Source organism: Andrena cerasifolii, chromosome 14 (genome assembly GCF_050908995.1).
Source record: "Andrena cerasifolii isolate SP2316 chromosome 14, iyAndCera1_principal, whole genome shotgun sequence".
In the NCBI taxonomy this organism is placed as follows: domain Eukaryota; kingdom Metazoa; phylum Arthropoda; class Insecta; order Hymenoptera; family Andrenidae; genus Andrena; species Andrena cerasifolii.
In genome coordinates, this window is record NC_135131.1 from 11,537,165 (window position 1) to 11,555,773 (window position 18,609).

At 47.9% G+C, this 18,609-nt stretch overlaps 3 protein-coding genes across 5 annotated transcripts; all 3 read right to left on the bottom strand.

The window, feature by feature from the left end:
* Positions 1–567: 567 nt before the first annotated feature.
* Positions 568–2,197, bottom strand: LOC143376158 (uncharacterized). Its single transcript, XM_076826087.1, has 4 exons — positions 2,056–2,197; positions 1,351–1,498; positions 826–1,054; positions 568–745 (listed from the first exon to the last, which is right to left on the bottom strand). The coding sequence occupies exons 2-4, from the start codon at positions 1,427–1,429 to the stop codon at positions 694–696; spliced, it is 360 nt and encodes a 119-aa protein (XP_076682202.1). The 5' UTR covers positions 1,430–1,498; positions 2,056–2,197; the 3' UTR covers positions 568–693.
* A 547-nt stretch (positions 2,198–2,744) lies between these two features.
* On the bottom strand, positions 2,745–6,691 carry LOC143376260 (uncharacterized). The gene is made up of 4 exons (XM_076826386.1): positions 6,518–6,691; positions 6,113–6,257; positions 5,598–5,908; positions 2,745–3,396 (listed from the first exon to the last, which is right to left on the bottom strand). The coding sequence occupies exons 1-3, from the start codon at positions 6,651–6,653 to the stop codon at positions 5,608–5,610; spliced, it is 582 nt and encodes a 193-aa protein (XP_076682501.1). The 5' UTR covers positions 6,654–6,691; the 3' UTR covers positions 2,745–3,396; positions 5,598–5,607.
* Positions 6,692–9,024: 2,333 nt separating this feature from the next.
* Positions 9,025–15,591, bottom strand: LOC143376600 (uncharacterized). 3 transcript variants are annotated; one of them, XM_076827102.1, is made up of 6 exons: positions 15,150–15,565; positions 14,720–15,004; positions 13,850–14,461; positions 11,812–13,302; positions 11,344–11,706; positions 9,025–11,004 (listed from the first exon to the last, which is right to left on the bottom strand). In XM_076827102.1, the coding sequence occupies exons 1-6, from the start codon at positions 15,217–15,219 to the stop codon at positions 10,778–10,780; spliced, it is 3,048 nt and encodes a 1,015-aa protein (XP_076683217.1). In that variant the 5' UTR covers positions 15,220–15,565; the 3' UTR covers positions 9,025–10,777. The 3 variants fall into 3 exon arrangements, with proteins under 3 accessions (XP_076683217.1, XP_076683219.1, XP_076683218.1); XM_076827103.1 differs by having other exon boundaries at positions 10,956–11,096; positions 15,150–15,591; XM_076827104.1 differs by lacking the exon at positions 13,850–14,461 and having other exon boundaries at positions 15,150–15,359.
* Between the last annotated feature and the right edge of the window lie 3,018 nt (positions 15,592–18,609).

Genomic DNA, 18,609 nt, shown 5'->3' on the forward strand with positions numbered 1-18,609 from the left:
AGCGGCTGAAATGCTGGATGAATTCGTTTGAAAAAGGAACGAAGGTTCCTAAAGGTTTTGGAGGTGCGTCTCACGTGCCGCGGGCGCGGGCACGGTCACGTGAGAGTCGCGGCGCGGTAGATCTGCGCGGCGCATCATCGCATAAAGATCGCGATGGCGGCTACCTTTTGAGGATGGTCTGCCATATTTCAGCCCCAAACCGATTTTTTCAGCTCGCCACACGCGAACATGGAATGCCTGACAATGCCTGCCACGCTCGCGGCAGACGCATCGTGGAATCGTGACACGCTGTCTCTGAGGGTGCATTCGAAACGAGCTCGGAATGATTTTCAATATCTTTCGCGACAGCATTCCCTTGTATCGCGTGCCTGCTGTCTAGGAAGCTTGCAGAATTTCTAGAGTCTTGTCTCTTGGAAAACGTAACTGTTATATTTCTTAAAAAATAAGCTCCTGAAATTTCGCTTCCACATCTTCGAAGTAGCCTAGCCGCGATAGCGTTAAAATGATACATGTTGGATAGGATTTAGAGTTGCGTAAAATCGGGTTGAATAACGTTTTACACTCATGATAGCTGTGACACAGAAGAATTTTATTATTTTGTTTTGTTACAATGGCCATGGTTCGAAAGTGGGCCGAAAATTATGATCGGAATGGGTGTGTGAGGATCGTGCGGTTGTCCTCGGAGCAGGATTTTCATCGTTTCCGAGCTTTCAACAAATATTCCGCGATGTCCGTGTCCAGGTACCTGAAATCAGTTCAGTTTCGTTGGAATTCATTCCCTGTTCGCCAAATACGCCCCACAAATCTCTTTCCAGCTACACTAACCTTTTTTGCTGAGGCGCAATTTCACGTTTGTTTTGCGTTTTTTCCGAGGTGATTCGACTGCCATCGTTGGAAACGAACCTGGACGCGACTACGGTTGATTTTTCAGGTGGGCCGGTGGTGCCAGAGGGTATGTTCGACAGTCTTTTGCCTTGGCGGTTTTCCTTCGACTTCCTTCTGACGTTTAAATCCGACGAGACCACAATTTCGTCAAATGTTTGACCGAAAATGGCTGAAACATGACAAACGTCTCGTTCAAGTTCCAGGAAAGTACGCGTCTTCGAAAGGGAACTCACAAAAGGGAGCGAAGCGGCGCGGGCGTAAAATGAATCAAGGTTGCGGTTGCGTGTGCAGCTGCAGTGTCGGCTTACGCGGCATTGTACGAGCAAAATAAGAAATCAGGCTCGATGTCAGCCAGTAATGGCAAACAAGGAGTTCCTTGTGGCGCAATCTTTGCGTCCAAACACTCAGTCACCGATTGATTATTCATTCTCCGCAAACACTGTCGCCCGGGCAGACTTTACTTACGTTTCTGATTGGATGTTTGCTGGGCGTGGACAATTACGCAAGCCAGGGTGATCACCAGAAGGGCCAAGAGGTTCGCCATTTCGCGAAATACGATTTCTCCTTTACTTTGGCTTCAGTTTTTCATGGGGGTCCGAAATTTTGCTTAATTCTGTGAAACGATAAAGCAGCCTGATTTAGAGAAGCTGTAGGGAAGAAACGAGTATGGATAGTAAACAATCTTTTATCGATAAGACATCTCCTTTCACCGATACTTGCGGCACAGAATTATAATCAAGAACCCCGCAGTTCGTAGAAATGCCATCAATCGAACTTTATCGATACCTCTTCCAACACTCACCACCCAGGGAGGAACAAACCCAATCGCAGAAAAAAGAGACCGTCCCCTTCGGCGAAAGTTTCCACCGATGCAGCCTCTTTCGCAACCGCCAGAGCCTCGAATCTCGCTGATCGAACCTCAGGCCATCGAGAATACCGATCGCGAACTTTTTCAGAAGCCACCTTGCCAATGGTCCATTGTAGCCAGGGGTCAAAGTAGCACGTTTACGCCGCGCGAGACTCGAGAAGCCGCGAACTGCAGCAGCAGGAGTGATCCTCGAAAAGGACGAGACCGCTTTCGAAACGTCCAACTTGCTTCTTCGGGTATTCGGATGGATCAGCGCAGAATCGAGGATCGGCAGGATCGGTAGGAGCGGCACTTGGACTTACCGACGACTTGACCAGAAGATACTTTCCGAGTCGACAACCGCACGAGAAATGCGAGCACAATGCCGCGGAAGCCTTGAAGAGAGCATCGCGGGTTCGCTATAGTGCGTGGTGAACAGGAACACGTCGGGGGTAAGGGTCCAGTTGGAGGCGCCTCTGTTCGCTCCACGTACTGTAGATCGTTGCACCGGACAGACTACTTTCTATTTCATTTTTTTCCATCGGGTTTTCAAGCGATCGTCTCTCTCGCCGCGGTCTGCTCTCCGCGGAGGACTGGTTTACCCGGTCGACAGGGCTGTACGTGTCCAGGAGCGGCTAAACAATGGTTAACGACCAGAGACGGACCTTTAACGAGCCCCTTTAATGCATCACCCGTGTCACGAACGTCACTTCTTTCGGCTACCGTGCACCCTACGCGCATCCGCGACCTCCGCTCCGTCGCGATTATGATCGAACATTTGCTTTGTAGCTCTCGCCGAGCCTCGCACACCAGCTTCGCGGAGAAGCTCCAGCGAAAGCTGCACTCCACTGTCTGCTTCAACCTAAAATTCGCTGCCTCGCTATCCTTGTTTCGTACCAGCTGAGACAAAAAGGAACGCGGGGCTTTCGTTGTGATTGCCAAAAAATTGTTCGTGGAGTAGGCAACGATAAGAACACTTGGCATTGTTTGTACTACGAGTATATTTATTTTTCAATCTATTTCGTGGCAGAGGAACATGAATGGAGCACAATAATTTTTAAAGTTTGTATTTTTGATGCGAGCAGTTCCCTCCACCCTGCAGGGTGAATTGAAACTATTGAAAGGCACGTGGGTCGTTGCGGCGTTCGTACGTGTTTATTGGCAGCAAAAGTAACAGACTTTCTTTGCTGGCGAAAGTCGCAGGTGGAAGGACCCAAGGAGGATGTTGCTCGCTCGCAGAGAGATCGCGTGTGCAGATCGGTCGGTCATTGCACGCCTCTCTTCGGATCCTCGATTTTCGATGTTCGCTTTTTACGAGCTCTCCACTCTTTTTGGCCTCCCTTTGTGCTGTTAATCCCCGTCCTCGGGCTCGCTCTCTCTCCCTCCTGCGGTCTCGGATGCGAGTGGCCGATATTTTGTCGGTTTTATTTGCCTGAACATCTGGTGGTTGCCCGTACCTACGGACAAAGGGAACTTGGCTCCCAGGAAACCTCGAGGATGAAAGAGGGCGGTGGTGGCTCGTCTCCACCGGCTGGTTGCTTTATTTACTTATACCTAGTGACGTAGAATGTTTGTAAACAATGGCTGAGCATGGATGTGGAGGGAGCACGCCGACCGTAGAATAAATTAGGGTTGATCAGTCGATGCTGGGGCGAGCCGGTGACCTGCGGAAAATAAGCAGCCCCCGTTAGACGTTTGCACGGTTTCCTGGGGTATGGGCGAGGCTTAAACGGCTAATGGTCGTTTGTCAAAGGCAATATCGCGTTATCCCCGATCAAAGGAAATTTCATTTCCATTTCTGAGATCGTTCGGAATTGCATCGCAATGGTGGCCCTTTGTTGGCTCCCCGCGCCCCAAAGTACCTACGTGTAGCTGTTACGTGTAATGTCTGTTCGAGTTCGGCTTTAAACGCAGCCAGGGTTTGTTTGTTACACGCGGTGCAACAAGACTTCGTGCTTTCACGGGGCCTAATCTGAAATCTGCATTCCCCCGCCTGTTGCCTCTCCGCATAAATAAGTGTACACTGTGGAACCACTTGTGACCTTTAACCCTTCCACGATGACCCCTGAAAGGGAGACTCGAGGCGATTTACATACCGGGGTTCACCAGTACCCGACACATTAATGATTTAAATGCACGCGCCTGCGTGTGTGACGTGTAGTGCCTTAAAATTTGGTAACGCGACAGCGAATCGCGGAGAATCCTCGTCGAATCCTTTTATTTCTACTCTTCGAGTATCGAACCTAGCTCCAAAAGGAAATTGAATAATCACGCTTTGTACTACTTGAAGCTGGCGGGTCGCGTGTAGGCGCATTTCAGGATGAAAACATACCGGACGGCCTGGGCATAGAGCCTCGTCTGGCTCGCTCTGGCCCGACCCTGCGATACAAGTACCGACAATATGGCGTCCTGGATCCCTTTAAAACGAGTTAATCCGTCTGTCTGGCCGTCTGCCGATCGCCTGAGAACCAAGAAGATTCATTTTCCCTTTGTCCATTCTTTTTCACACCGTACGAAAAGGAACGCGGCTGAATGGGACAATGGCCAGCAGCAGCGCGTTTACGACGTTCCTTTCGCACAGGTCCCACACACATTTGAATAATCAACGCGTAGGCAAAGCCTGTCTTTGTGCGGGACCGCTTACTGCTTAGTGCCACGGAGCAGGGGGCCGGGAGGCCGGGGTGACGGGGGCATGCAGCGTCGGCAGAGCGGAGGGAAAGAGGGAAAGAGGGAAAAAGACGTGAAAGACACTCGACAGAAGTGACATTACGCCAAGACTGTTGCATGCCTCGAACTGGACCCCGCTGGACAGATGTTCGTGGCTCGCTCTTCTTGCGATCGAGAGGTGAAAAGACGTCGCGATTACGTCGCGTCGGCCCTCCTCCTCTCCACCCTTGATTCCATGGGGTTCGTTCACCTTCCATTCGTCAACTTGTTTGTTTTCGGAGGATATTTCGCAGACGAGGGTGGTCGAGACACTTTAACTTTTGGGGAGGTACTCTTTGGTTTGCTCCGTGGAGCTTCGGAGCTGAGAAAGTTTATACCTACAAGTTATTCTTGGAAGGTCCACGGGGAGCAGGCAAGGCACATCCGTATACCGAAGGTCGATGTACGGTTTAATCAGCTCGATGGACAGATGTTCGCTTTTATGCCCGATCGTTCCCAGAGAAAAACATCTCGTAATAACGTGAATCTGTAATGGGCGAAGTTCGTTAACCCGACACGCGTGAATTTACGGTCCCGTCCTTGAGATCCTTCCGACCAATGGAACGCGCGTTCGGCAGCCTCTGAACGGTTTTCGACTTCCTATCATCGCCTACAAACCGTAATCACGGTACACGATCGCCCTTCCATCTCTCTCTCCCACGTTTCCAGAAACCTCTGGTCTCAGCTCGTTCGAGCACAAGCTCTTCTAAACTCTTTAAAGGATAACTCGATATCCCTGATTATCGCGTGGAAGAAAGGGAGAGGAGGCCGAGGCTGGCTGGATTCTCGGCTCGTATAGACTATAGAGAAACGCCACGTACGCGCAGGTATTTTACAGCGGAGAGGAATTACAGGAAGAAACTGATTCACGTCAAACCTATTCGTCCCGGCTGGTGTGCGGTGGTTAGGTTGCGTGGCGCGTGCCGCGACTACACGCGGTACACGCGCCTGCAAAGTCAATTAATATTCCCGGTGATGGGGCACCGCTCGGAGCGTGTCGCTGAAATTGGCCGCGCCTCGTGTTCGCGGCTCGTCACGCGTCACGGAAGCCAGACGACTCTGTCGCGAAGCTGGCGAGCTCTCCACGAAACCACTCGAGTTCCACTCGCAATGGGTGTAATCGGGTTGTTCGCATAAGTAGCTAGGTATATAGACTCACCTGTTAGGTCTCAAAACTGTTGGCCAGCTGACGAGGCTTCGGCAACGCTGAACGAGGCGGATCCGAAGGGACCGAAATTGAAGTTGGCGCTCTGCGCGTTCGCCTGGCTCTCTCCACCCCCGAAGGGTGCGCCGAACGGTCTAGGACCGAAGGATCCTTCGCTCGATCCTGCATTAGCAGAGGCGAATGACGCATCGGCGCCTGGACCTCCGTTGAAACCGATAGATCCCGCGGAAGCCGAGGCGGATGCCTCTCCTGCACCACCGAACGGTAGGGGTGGCGGTGGGTAGAATCCAGGGTCAGCTCCGAATCTAATGTAGTAGAAAAAAACATAGAATTGCTTTCAACACCATCGACTGTGGTAAACAGGGGGGTGGAAAAGTGGCTGTGAGTTTAAATCGGGCGAACTTAGTACTTAGATAGGTTTTTAATAGTGGAACATCGGTGCTCTTTGGAAGTAGCGACTATCGAAGCATATCTACAATATGTGGGTATAAGAAATTCGGGAAGCGTACCCTCCTGCGCAGCCAAATTCGTCACATTGCTTTGGCCCACGGTGCTGTTTACGGTGCTTGCCCTCGAATTCCGGATTACGACCAAGTGGGCCTGAACCCTCGCTGGGAAATCCGAATTGCGGTGATCGTTGGCCTCTATTGTTGTCTGAAACAAGATACGATTCTTCCAGTGAACCGATGCGCATTAGGTGTTTTGAAAAAAGGCTCCCAATGTACCTACATACACCTTCTCCGTGCGCAATATTTATGAATTATTTAGTATTTTAACTTAAAAGCGGTGAAAAGTATTGAATCCATACCAAATATCACGTTTTCTACAAATACATCAGGTGTCCCAATACCTACTTATAAACGGCAGTTTAAGAATAAATCGTTTTGGGGATATAAAGTACAAAGATAACTAACCAGTCTCCGCAGCTACGAGTCCTTGTTGCTCGAGTGGTCTCAACGACTGCGGATCGGAGAGCACCTGCGCCGGTTTCGCGGTGCACGCCGCGAAGAAGAACGCGCAGAGCGCGACAATCGGCAGGAATCGCGACATTTTTCAGGCGAGATTCTGTTGGAAGCACACGACGCGCGAGAGACGAAGTCGCAAATCGAAGAAGGCCCACGGTCCGCGGTGCTTTTATACGAGTTCCCTTCACCGTCGAAATCCAAGAAAGACGCTCGGCAATTCCGCAGCTTCCGAACATTCGACGGTGTTCGATACCACTATTTGTCATTGGCTCCTAACGAGTGGACGACCTTAACGAAATCCAGGGACGATCGAAAGTGGACCGCATGGGAATACCAACAGCCTCTAACCGCGCTAATCGAGATATGATTTAGACACGGCTTCGGGGAATCACCTCTCTCCGAGGGAGCAAAAAAGAAATCACAACGAAGATATATGTATGTACGGGAGAGATTTGTGACATCGACGGGGCGATTCGTCAAGTACGGACGAAATGGCAGACGCTACGCGTGCTCATGTTTTATTCATTTTATTCCGGGATTTTCGGTATTAAAGCGAGCCGCAATTCTTGTGTCAAGGTTCCCGTTTAATGATGCGATAGCGTGATATTCAATGGGAGTTTGTAGTTAAAAACGAACTTTATTTTAATATTTAACAAGCTTGCAATTTATTGGAATACAGAAGTTTGAATGAGTATGATATAGAAAGTTGTAGAGAAATCTTATTATTTCATACATATATCTTAGTAGATACGCGTTTAATAACTAGAGAAGAAACTTGACGAACAGTTCTCGTGGAACGATCACATCACAGAGGTTCCTCTTACATCTAATCTCAGTCTTATATCTCTCCAAATTGTTACAGCAGCAGACTGAACAGTCTTTGTACATTATCTAGAAATCGATGCTAACAATTCTTCTAAATCTATTCGAGTAAGCTCACTAACGCCGCGAAAGAATCAATTGCACGTATCCACCTAACATTAACAATCTGCGTACGCGTGAGCTCCGCTGTGAGTAATCGACAAGCTGCTGTGTGGCAAATTGATGCGTTTGCTGAAGCTATGCGCCCCGGACTGATATCCAACTCGACGTAGGCGGTGATGATGCAAACGAGAAGGTCGAGAATGAGTCGAGGATCCAGCGAGGGCAATGTCGGCCAGAGGCGTTTTTATGGTGAAACTGAAGAAATAGGGAGGTCAGAATATTAACAATTTATCCTTGCCAGTTTGGTGGAATTACCATCGATACTAATTGTAAGTAGCGCGCAATGGTTGCGTTATTTCCAGAGAAACGACACGCCCGTCTGCTTCGTAAAAGAAAGCATTAGGACTTGAAACTTTTTGATAACTCACCCGAGGCTATGTGCCCTGCTTTTGCAACCGAACAGGCTTCTCTGGAGAATGTCAGTCTTTATGTCCTCCTTCGGTTCTCTATCTGCAAAGAAACTTTCTTCGAGACTGTGCACACTGTATTCTTTAGAGATCTTCTTCGGTGTAGATACAAATTAATGATCAAAGTGCAACGTGGCTTTCTGGCAATTTCCAGATCCATAAGCAAATGTTCTTACCCTTTAGCGACAAGATTTCGTTTGGAGAAGGTCGCGAAGCAACCAAGCTGGCTACACCGCCGAGAACGAGCACTAAGACGAGGGACTTCATTCTTACAGGACTTTTACCGCAGAACTGATTGCACTTCCTCCATCCACGCATTCTTTTCGAGGGTTTCTTCCCCATTATTGCCTTATTGGGGCGTTTTCACGAAACGGACGGTTTCAGGTATCCACGGCCCCACAACGTGCCTGGGAAAGTCCCGTTACCGTCATTAGAGTATCGGAAGAGTCCCCTGGGGGGAACAGTGAATTGTACATACATTTCCCTGTAGGAGGACACCTTACTATAAGTAAACTTCAATAATAATTATATTTCTTAATTTGTAGGAAATACAAATTCTGATTTATCCGTATTTTCGGTTCGGCTGTGAAGTATAAGAAAATAAATTTCCATGAAAATAGATGAAGATTTACAAGAATAACAATTTTTTATGTATTATTTAAACAAATGGACTTTTTGAAAATCTGCTGAGTCAGTCATATTTCGCATTCAAAGACACAAAATTCGTCCATTCACACTATTCCCCTATCTCTAATAGTTGTCGAGATATTCCACAAAAATGATTTTTCAACCCTAACTTTGAACGCAGTTTTCACCCCGCAAATATGAAAACGGGGAAAAATAAAAAACACGTATTTCTTATTTTTCGGTCCTCTATAACATCCAAAAATCAAAATGATCGGAGGCGGACACCTAAAATACTCTCCTTGTTAGTAATATTTAAGGCGATAAGAATTGCAGAGTCCCCCTTTCTCAGATATATTTAGTTTCGAAGCTTCTACTTGCAACCCAGGGTGGAAAAAAGGAGTGGGAACTGTGCGCAGGGGTCTGTGAACAAGTCTCTACTGGCGTGGATAAAAAATCGTCGAGTTTATTCATGTTCTTACAGCTTATAGTCATATTATTCTCGTGTTCGCAACTCGGTGTTCTCGCCGTTCGCGCTGTTCGCGGCCGCATGATAAGCCACGATAATAGCCAGGAGTTCCACGAAGACAAGTAAGTGATAACCCATAATTACGCTAGGGATTACGAGAGCCACGTAAACGGTTATTAACAGGTCGAAACGAGTGTCACGAGTCATCTCGGCACTTATCACCCCTCTGTTTCTGTTTCCTTCGACGTCTGTTTCCTTGTGTAATTTCAGTTGAATTTTATATCGTGAGACTCAAATATCTGGTGTCTCTTCTTTCGACATCTAACGTTGAAAATTTAAAAAAATTTGAATTTTACTATAAGGGATTGAATGATCAGGAACTGGAGCGTCCCGTTTCATATCTTTTTTATTTTAATTACGGGTCAATGGCACCGAGCTGGGGATTTCCAGCTCGTGTGCTCTTTCAATACATGTTTACACATATCTGCTCGCACGAATTTTAAGCAGGCTTTCTTACGAATTCACCAATCACCAAAAGAGAAACGAAGGGAAATTTCTTGTAAACTCGATAATGCCATTTCTATCTATTAATTGAGAGAGAATCCTGTGTGCGTCATCGAAGTAGCTTTGCTTCTTACGGTAAGAGTAAATAATCAACTTGGAGGCTACGCTCTGCAACGTTCAATTGGCACTGAACACATTTCACGAAAGTTAACGCAGCTTTTCTTACTATTTCGACACGGCACTCATCGAGACGATGCAATTAGCATAGAAATCTCGCTTCGTTAGTTACAGTTGAGATGTAAAGAGTTGCTATCGGTGACGCGGTTCGAGGAACTATTTACATACATTGTAAATCTGATTTTTAATAAAGATAAATATGACGTTACTTCAGTGTCCAAGCAATCTTTACTTGCAATCGGGATAGTTGCCTTCGTCGTAGAAACAATCTGCAAGCTTGCATTATAAATACGCATAAAACGACCTTAGCGTTTTATCATCTAACCGTATGCTAGTTGTATATAGTTAGATAAATAGTCAGAGTATTATCAATTCGATCAGCTAAATCGCCCCAAGAATATTTAAACAACCCACGATGAAATCAGTCCGCAATAATTTAATATAATTGCATTTCCAACAACACGACAGCCCCACACTCGAATCCTGATTAAGCAAAGTATATTTCTCACGTATCGTACACTGGCAAGAACTACATACATATATCACAAGTTTCGAATCCGTTTTTAGATCAATACTCCTTGGTAGAGATTAAAAGGTAATCGATACCAAAAATTTAAACTTCCAATGAATTGATAATAATCGAACGCCGTGCAAATATCTTGCGTTTCGCTGGGATAAAATATTGTTATCGTCGTCAAACGCACAGAACGATCAAATATTACGCAACGAACAGAAAACGCGAGAATTGCATTTATTGCGCTCATCTCATTCGGCTATTATCTGAGCCGTGAATGATGCACGCAACCGTACAATTCTAATCGGCTTCCTAATCATCACCATTAATCGATGTGTGAATAACAAAGTAATCAATAACTGGCAGCATTCAGAATCTACGAAGCTATCAAGAATTGCATTCTCGTGAGTCAGGCGAGTATCTAAGATCTTTAAAATGAGATGATGGCACGTACACGGGGTCCGTTTACCCCATGGCAGAGTCGTACATACGAGGGTCTTGTCGACGAATAGACCTCGACATCTTAACTATTAGTCGGTGAAGATGAGCATGTGCTTGGTGTCTGCGCTGGCTGAAGCGTAGCTGGATGCTGAACTCTTGTTAGCCGTGGATATTGCGCTGCTGGATGCCTGCGCCTTTGCGTTTCCCGAACCGTTTCCGAAACCGTTAGCGATGGACTTGCTGAAGCTGCTCGCCGATCCTCCGAAAGCGTTTGAGTTCGCGTTGGAACTGGCACTGGACAGACTACCGAACGAGCCTGAAGAAGGGAGAGCGATCATTTAATTAGGATCAGGCCTGATTTCATTGCCTCGACGATGGCTAAGCCCGACGTTTCAGCACTGGAGATGTCTACGAAAGGAAATGGAAAAGCTTCGTTATGATTTATTGGTGAGTGGCTCTGGTCGGTAGATGAAAGCGAGACGTTCGAAGGCTCGTTGCTGTTGATGAATGCGAGTGAAACAATTTTCCTAGGTGTAAGCTACAATTGACTTGTGCGAAATTGGATGATTTCAAGAAGTGGGAACGTCTCGCGCAGTTTACATCTGAAACAAGACGGATAATGAGAGAATAGGGCAGATTTAATAATGATTAGTACCCTGTCCGTAAGCTCCCGATCCACCGGCGCCAGGTCCTTTCACATTTTGACCGCCGAAGCCACCCAAGCTGCCACTGGACGCTCCAGCGGTTGCTGCGGCATTAGCACCAGAGACCCCTCCATACAATCCGTCATATCCTCCTAGACCCGATGCACCGCCATTACCGCCGAACGCATGCCCAGCGTTGCCTGAATTTCCTTCGTAACCACCGAATCCACCGCTTCCTGCATTGGCTGCAGCGTCAGCTTTGGCACTAGCCCCCCCGGAAGAACCTCCGCCAAATCCTCCTAGACCTGATCCAGAAGGAGCAGTATTGCCAGAGTTTCCTCCATAACCACCGAATCCACCGCTTCCTGCATTGGCTGCAGCGTCAGCTTTGGCACTAGCCCCCCCGGAAGAACCTCCGCCAAATCCTCCTAGACCTGATCCAGAAGGAGCAGTGTTGCCAGAGTTTCCTCCATAACCACCGAATCCACCGCTTCCTGCATTGGCTGCAGCGTCAGCTTTGGCACTAGCCCCCCCGGAAGAACCTCCGCCAAATCCTCCTAGACCTGATCCAGAAGGAGCAGTGTTGCCAGAGTTTCCTCCATAACCACCGAATCCACCGCTTCCTGCATTGGCTGCAGCGTCAGCTTTGGCACTAGCCCCCCCGGAAGAACCTCCGCCAAATCCTCCTAGACCTGATCCAGAAGGAGCAGTGTTGCCAGAGTTTCCTCCATAACCACCGAATCCACCGCTTCCTGCATTGGCTGCAGCGTCAGCTTTGGCACTAGCCCCCCCGGAAGAACCTCCGCCAAATCCTCCTAGACCTGATCCAGAAGGAGCAGTATTGCCAGAGTTTCCTCCATAACCACCGAATCCACCGTTTCCTGCATTGGCTGCAGCGTCAGCCTTGGCGTTAGACGCAGAGGAACCTCCACTCTGTCCTCCGTAGCCGCCCACGCCGGATCCAGAGGGAGAGCTACTCCCGGTAATGCCGGCACCGCCAATGCTTCCTCCGAAACCACCTGGTCCACTGCTTCCAGCATTGGCATTAGCTTTGCTCGCAGAGTTTGCTCCCGAGACTCCACTGCCATAAGCTGGTCCAGTGGTTTGGTAAATTGGAGCTTGCTTGACTGGAGCGTGCACAGCACCACTAGTACCCGATCCAGAGCTACCAAACGCACTTGGCCCAGTTGTGTACGCGGGCATGGCGCTGATCACCGCGGGACCTCCTTTGATCGGTTGTTGAGAATGCCCTCCAGCTGCACCCCCAGCATTTGCGGCTGCATTAGCGTTGGACAAAGAGCCTGCTGATCCAGAAGACGGGCCGTAGATCCCTCCTTGCGGTGCAACGTACTGTCCTGGCGCAGTTCCTTGACCTGGATACGTCGTGGGGATATGATTCACTTTGCTCTGGCTACCAGCGATCGCTGCAGCGTTTGCATTAGCCGAGCTTCCTCCTTGGGTCAGGTAATGCCCAAGCCCACCGGGATGCCCACTTCCCTGACCATTTGCGTAACCTCCAGCAGCTTGAGAGCCTCCACCGAGGAAGGGATTCTGCGCTCCGATTTGTCCTGTGGAGCCACTGCTTGCTCCAGCGTTTGCACCTGCATTTGCGCTTCCTGAAGAAGATCCACCGAGGAAAGGATTGTTTGCAGCGATGGGGGCGGAGGAACCACTGGTAGTCATATAGTTGTATCCTGAACCTTGCACCTGGCCTGAAGAACCGGGGTACGAGTTTCCGTTGGCGTTGCTGGCTGCGTTAGCGTTTGCTTGGGAGGCTCCATTGAAGAAAGGATTCTGTGCACTTGAAGGATATTGTTGTGGTTGATGCGCGTAGCCTGGTGCAGCAGGCACATTGGCATTGGCATTGGCATTAGCGTTGGATCCTCCAGGGCCTGTCAGGAACGGATTGCCACCTCTGATCGGCTGCTGTCCAGTTGGCCCGTAGTATTCGCTTTTTCCATATCCACCTGCTAGAAGAATGAATCAATGGTCAGTTTTGATGGGCGGACTTTGGAACACTTTGTTTTTCTAGCTTGTATTAATCGGAAAACAGTTTGCTAAATGCGACACCAACACAGAACGAAAGAAGTAATTACAGACATTCCAGCCGTGTTAGACATTAGTCAGTAAGAAACATGGGGGGAAGGTGGAAACAAGATTGATCTTCGAGGAGAACGTCTACGAGTGTCCTGAAAGTATTAGTACCATTCAGTGAATGCACTATTAGTTTCATAAAATAAGAAGAAGAAATCTTCCTTGAGGTGTACACACAGAGAACGCGTCTCCATACGAGTATGGTGTAGAGTGTACAGTGTACACTGTACGGTAGATCGGTAATTCGCAGTAAAGTTGCAAGGAGACAGTGAGCGGTGCAAAAGAACGATCAGCGTCTGGGACTGTGCAGACGGAGGAAGGACACTGGAGATTCCCATGCTCTCTCCTTCTTCGGTTGCGTGCTTCCGACCAAGCCCAAGTGCATCGTTCGCCGCGACGTGATCGATACTCGAAGCGGCTCACCTTGGCCTTGCGATTCCGTGCCTTCGATCACGATGATCTGCAGTGGCTCGTACTTCGGCTTTGGACGATAATGCGGCCGAGGTCGAGGCATCGGCCTGCCGTACGGAGGAGGTCCATCCACGACCACCACTGGTATCACCGAGCCTCCATTGTAAGGGAGTGGCTGTGGCCTGGACGGTATCGGTTGATACGGCGGAAGTGAATGGACGATCACCTCGGATCGCGGACGAGAGCCCATCGCATGGATTACATGGGGCTTCGCAGTTATTTCTTGGTCCACTCCTTGGCCACCGGTGTAGGGTTGTCTTTGAGGGTAAACGTTCCCTGCATTGCTAGCGATCGCGTTCGCAGCAGCGTTCGCTTGGGCGTAGTCGGCATTATTATAGTATCCTGTTGGCGATCTTCCACCACCGTTGGCGTTCGCGTTCGCGTTCGTGTTTGCATTTGCAGCAGCAGTCGCAGCAGCGTTCGCGGCCGCGCTAGCGCCATAGGATTGAGAACCTCCGTAACTACCGTCACGCTGGGCGTCTCTTGGAATGTAACTGTTATAATCACCACCATAGACGCCGCCGGGGTTAGAATGATCATTGTATAACGACGGACCATTGTAACCTATGTTCAAAGAAAATTCAACGCTTGTTACGGAACCAGGAGAAGTCGGTTTGCCTTTGGGGCTCGTTTTCACTTTTCAGGATCAGGATCACCTTGCTGAACGCTAGTTCAGATCTTTTATACTCGGGTGCTTCCATATGAATGTAATCGATTTTTATGGATGTAAGCTCGCCAATGCGAGGCTGGGGAATTTCGACTGCGGCTGTCAGCGGCTTCGATTACAGAGGGGATTGGATTTACGTATTCTGTGGTAAATACCTTGAGCATTGGCTGTGGCAGATGCGCCAGCGTTGGCGGTGGCGCCGGACCCGCCAAAAGCTTGCGAATTCGCTTTGGCATTGGCGGAAGTGGCTCCGTTGCCATTGGCAGTCGCCGATGCTGAGGAAGAGGCCACGCTGCTTGTAAAGGAAAGTGGTCCAAGGTTCAGGTTGGATCCAATAGACTGCGCGTTGCTCGTGGCGCGAGTCTCTTTTCCCTTGTTGAACAGACCCAGGGGATCCAGCAGACTACCTCTGTTTCCGTGTAGCAAATCGCCTATCAAATCTACGCAAAACCGGACATTTATTTTTCAACCAGGAGGAAAGGAAGAAATTTCAGATTCGAGTTAAATTGAAAATCTGGAAAATCTAGTCCTTGCCTGGAGGCAGGACAATTTCTCCACTTATTCGCCACAAATTTGGAAACTCACCAGGCCTGGCGGATGAGCTCTCGACAAGCAAGAGTACCATTACTGGCACGAGACACTTGAACACCCTCATGTTTCCTTGCACTGACGTCCAGTCAACAGAAGACGCACTAACTTCTTCTCTTCTTCTCTTGCTGTTAATCGCTAACGCTGCAAATGGATTATCGAAACTCCGTGCTCGAAGAGTCAAGAACGACTGAAGCTCTTGAACGAGACAACAACTTATATACGAGACACCGGCGGATTTTACGTCGGTCAGTAATTACCCGTCACTCCACGCTACTCGTCGATTACACGCCTCGATATCCCCCGTTTGGAATCGAAACAGCGTCTTCTACGAACGAGCATTCGGCAGGACCGCTCGTTCCTATGAAGAACCAGCGATTTTTCTACGTACCACCGCTGCCTGGTCGCGGATCCAGGTGAATTTCTCAGACAACCGACAAAACTTTCCCTGGCCATGATCGCACCGACACTGTCAAGGTCTGATCGCTTCGGCGAACCGCTTCACATTTTTCCATCGTGGGATATCCCTGACTGCCTGCCACTTGTTTACAGCTTTAGTCTCTTGCTCTTTTCAGCATTGGGAAATTCGTCGCTCGCGATTTTAGATAATTACGACGAATGGCGATGGATAACAGATCACGTACCTTAGGATACGGTGGCAGGTCGTTACGGAGTAATTATAACGATTTTTCAGAGCAATTATAATTATAAACGAGTGACATTGCTGGAAAATGCACGGGGGAGGGGAATCGTATTTACTGCGAGTGTCTGTGCAGTGGATTTGCTGCGAAATCAGAAATGAAAATGGAGACTCTCGGACGCTGTAGCATCGCCTCTTGCGTAATGTGTGATTAACGGGACAAAAAAGTCGACGTTGGTCAAAACGAACTTTAATAATTCGCGATTTTAGCGATCCTCGAGAAGGGAACTAGTCGCGGCAGCGGATTAACGCGACTTTTAATATCGATGAGTAATGAGCGCGTAGGAGAAGTACGATACAAGCATGGAGAAGGCGGAAGAAACTCCTCGTCGCATTACCTGTGACATCTTAGAAGCATCGTTTCGAGAATTTCATTGCTTTGAAAAAGTTGCCGCTGGAAATAACGATGGAACAGGAAGTTAATTTGTCTATCTACTATCTACCTGGGGCCAATGTATCATTAACGGAAAATAACGAAGGGAAGGGAAAAGGGCGTAGTGAAACCTGTTTCGAAGGTTTCGATAGAAATATGGGAAGTCAAAGTTCTCTTCAGGTTGAGATATCAATTTTTGGGATCTCCGCTTTAAAAAATTCCTTCCCACGGATCCCTTCCTTCGGGGCGATTAGACTTATCCCTCTTTACGCGTCACCTTTTTGGAAACCTAAGATATCGTTAAGTTTGACGTAAGCACCGGTGTTTGTATACTAAGGTACAAGTAAGCGACAGCTCGTACAACGAAATCCATTCGTGGAAGAATGTCCGCGTTACATCACTCGGTCCTCGCAGAAGATTGCCACTGTTGATCACAGACAATTACTATTGGCCCGATACATGCCTCGGTGTAATGCTACAAGAGGAGGTAACTGCATCATTTCCTTATAAATCCTCGAATATCTTATCGTCGATACCGCACGGTGCACGGTGGATCCATACGCACCTCCTTTAATGTAACTTTTGCAAGATGGGAGCAATCTCGTTGCTACCATCCGAGTCTCTGAAAACCAGTATCTCCAAGGCCAGGTTTAACGACTGCCAACCTACTGGTGTAAGAATATTCATGGGGGAAGATCAAACCTATCGTTGTTACGATGCATTCGAAAGCAATGGACAACTCGTCCTATCCCTTTCGCAAACAATCAATCAGGTCGTCGGGCATCGGCCGTGTCTTTCCCCAGAATCGATAGTCGAACGTGTCCTCGCGATTACGAACCTCTGAGATTGATTACTGTGCTACCGATCCCTCGAGCCCATCAAATTGACAATCAGAAAAAAGGCGTACGATGCACGTGGGTCTTTCTTCGCTTAAGCGAACGTGTATTCATGATTATGCAAATGGGGAGCAGGAACCGGTTGATATTTTTAAACGGAGAGGCAGAAAATAAATCCCACTGGCGATATCTTCGCAACGTTACTCGATTACTCCGAACACATCTTCCCCGTACAATCTTGAGCCTTTCTCCTAAAGGCTCGCGTTTAAATCGGCAATCCTCGCATCGTCCCTAGGTAATAAAAGTTAATGACAGAGCGTACAGCTAATAACTTTCGTCGTAATTAATGATCCAATCGCGCGGCCGAAGGGGAAAATTAAGCACAGAGATAGCGTGTAAAAGATTATCCTCTTGCGATGAGTTATTCCGTTTTAATAGCGACGATTAGCAGCTACAGTGCAATTACCTGCAAATCACGCTTTAACGAGAGGAATATGAGACAAAGTCTGTCGAGTGATTCCATTCGAGTGCCCTCCTAAATTCGATAATCCGCGATGCGTTTATGCGAGTGAAGAACGATAATGTTGTTTACCATCGAGACAGGCGAAGAAAAATCGAATTAAGCGATAAGTCGTGTAACCTTTCGAGCAACGATACGCTGGAAATTGCAGTTAATTGCGGGAAGTAGTACAACGCTCCCAGTATCATCGTTGAGTAATGTTTCCCGCGGGACAATCCAATTTTCGTGGGAGAAACACCGTATCCTAGATTAATTCAGTTTTCCCCGGGAGAAGAACGATCTTATGACTAATCGCGAGAAATAACTACCGATGAATAGATACTACCGAAGGTCCAGCTGTTGATTTTCATTCAGCATTTCCACCCACGTCACTGTAATGACGACTCGCAGAGCGGAGATTGCTCGGCGTAGCATAAAATCCACTGCAAACGCCTGTCCAATCATACACCGTGGGCTACTAGGTAGTTAAAATTCCGGAATCTCGTGACGGGACTTCCAATCAAATCCAACCTGGGAATCCCGCTCTATGACTCATCCTAGGCAAGTGTAATGAAAATATTTTAATTTCATTAATGTTCGTAATCAATTATCATCGGTCCAAGGCGCGAATGCAGCCTTGGAATCCCGTTATTTCATAATCAAGACGATCTATTCGCCTATGGAGTAGAATCATAGATCAAGTGCACCTTCAAACGCGAAAGTATTCGAGATCATTTTTTCGAAAATTTCCTCCACTGTACTTATCGGCAGAACTGGGCAAATTTTTATTTGAAATTAAACTTTATGAAATAGCTATTTGAAACAATATTTCGGTCCGCTTTATTTGAAATTATAGTAATATTTCTTGTCAAGATCTTGTCTCTGCCCGACAAAATTCATCAGTAAGAGATTTTTGTTTGGGACCATCTAACGCAGTTGCTAAAGGAAATAACCGTTTTACTGGCGCGGAAGGTGGAAGAGAGGTATTATTCTTGAGGAAAACGTCTCTTATTATCGGACAATCAGAAAAGTAATCACGATTCGATTGG

Coding starts and splice junctions, on each gene's coding strand:
- LOC143376158 (XM_076826087.1), bottom strand. CDS start 1,429: ATGGCGAACCTCTTGGCCCTTCTGGTGATCACCCTGGCTTGCGTAATT. Junction 1,055..1,350: donor GCAAACATCCAATCAGAAAC/GTAAGTAAAGTC, acceptor GTCATGTTTCAG/CCATTTTCGGTCAAACATTT. Junction 746..825: donor ATTGCGCCTCAGCAAAAAAG/GTTAGTGTAGCT, acceptor AACTGATTTCAG/GTACCTGGACACGGACATCG.
- LOC143376260 (XM_076826386.1), bottom strand. CDS start 6,653: ATGTCGCGATTCCTGCCGATTGTCGCGCTCTGCGCGTTCTTCTTCGCG. Junction 6,258..6,517: donor ACTCGTAGCTGCGGAGACTG/GTTAGTTATCTT, acceptor ATCTTGTTTCAG/ACAACAATAGAGGCCAACGA. Junction 5,909..6,112: donor GAATTTGGCTGCGCAGGAGG/GTACGCTTCCCG, acceptor CTACTACATTAG/ATTCGGAGCTGACCCTGGAT.
- LOC143376600 (XM_076827102.1), bottom strand. CDS start 15,219: ATGAGGGTGTTCAAGTGTCTCGTGCCAGTAATGGTACTCTTGCTTGTC. Junction 14,462..14,719: donor TGCCACAGCCAATGCTCAAG/GTATTTACCACA, acceptor CTTTGAACATAG/GTTACAATGGTCCGTCGTTA. Junction 11,707..11,811: donor TGCAGGAAGCGGTGGATTCG/GTGGTTATGGAG, acceptor CTGACGCTGCAG/CCAATGCAGGAAGCGGTGGA.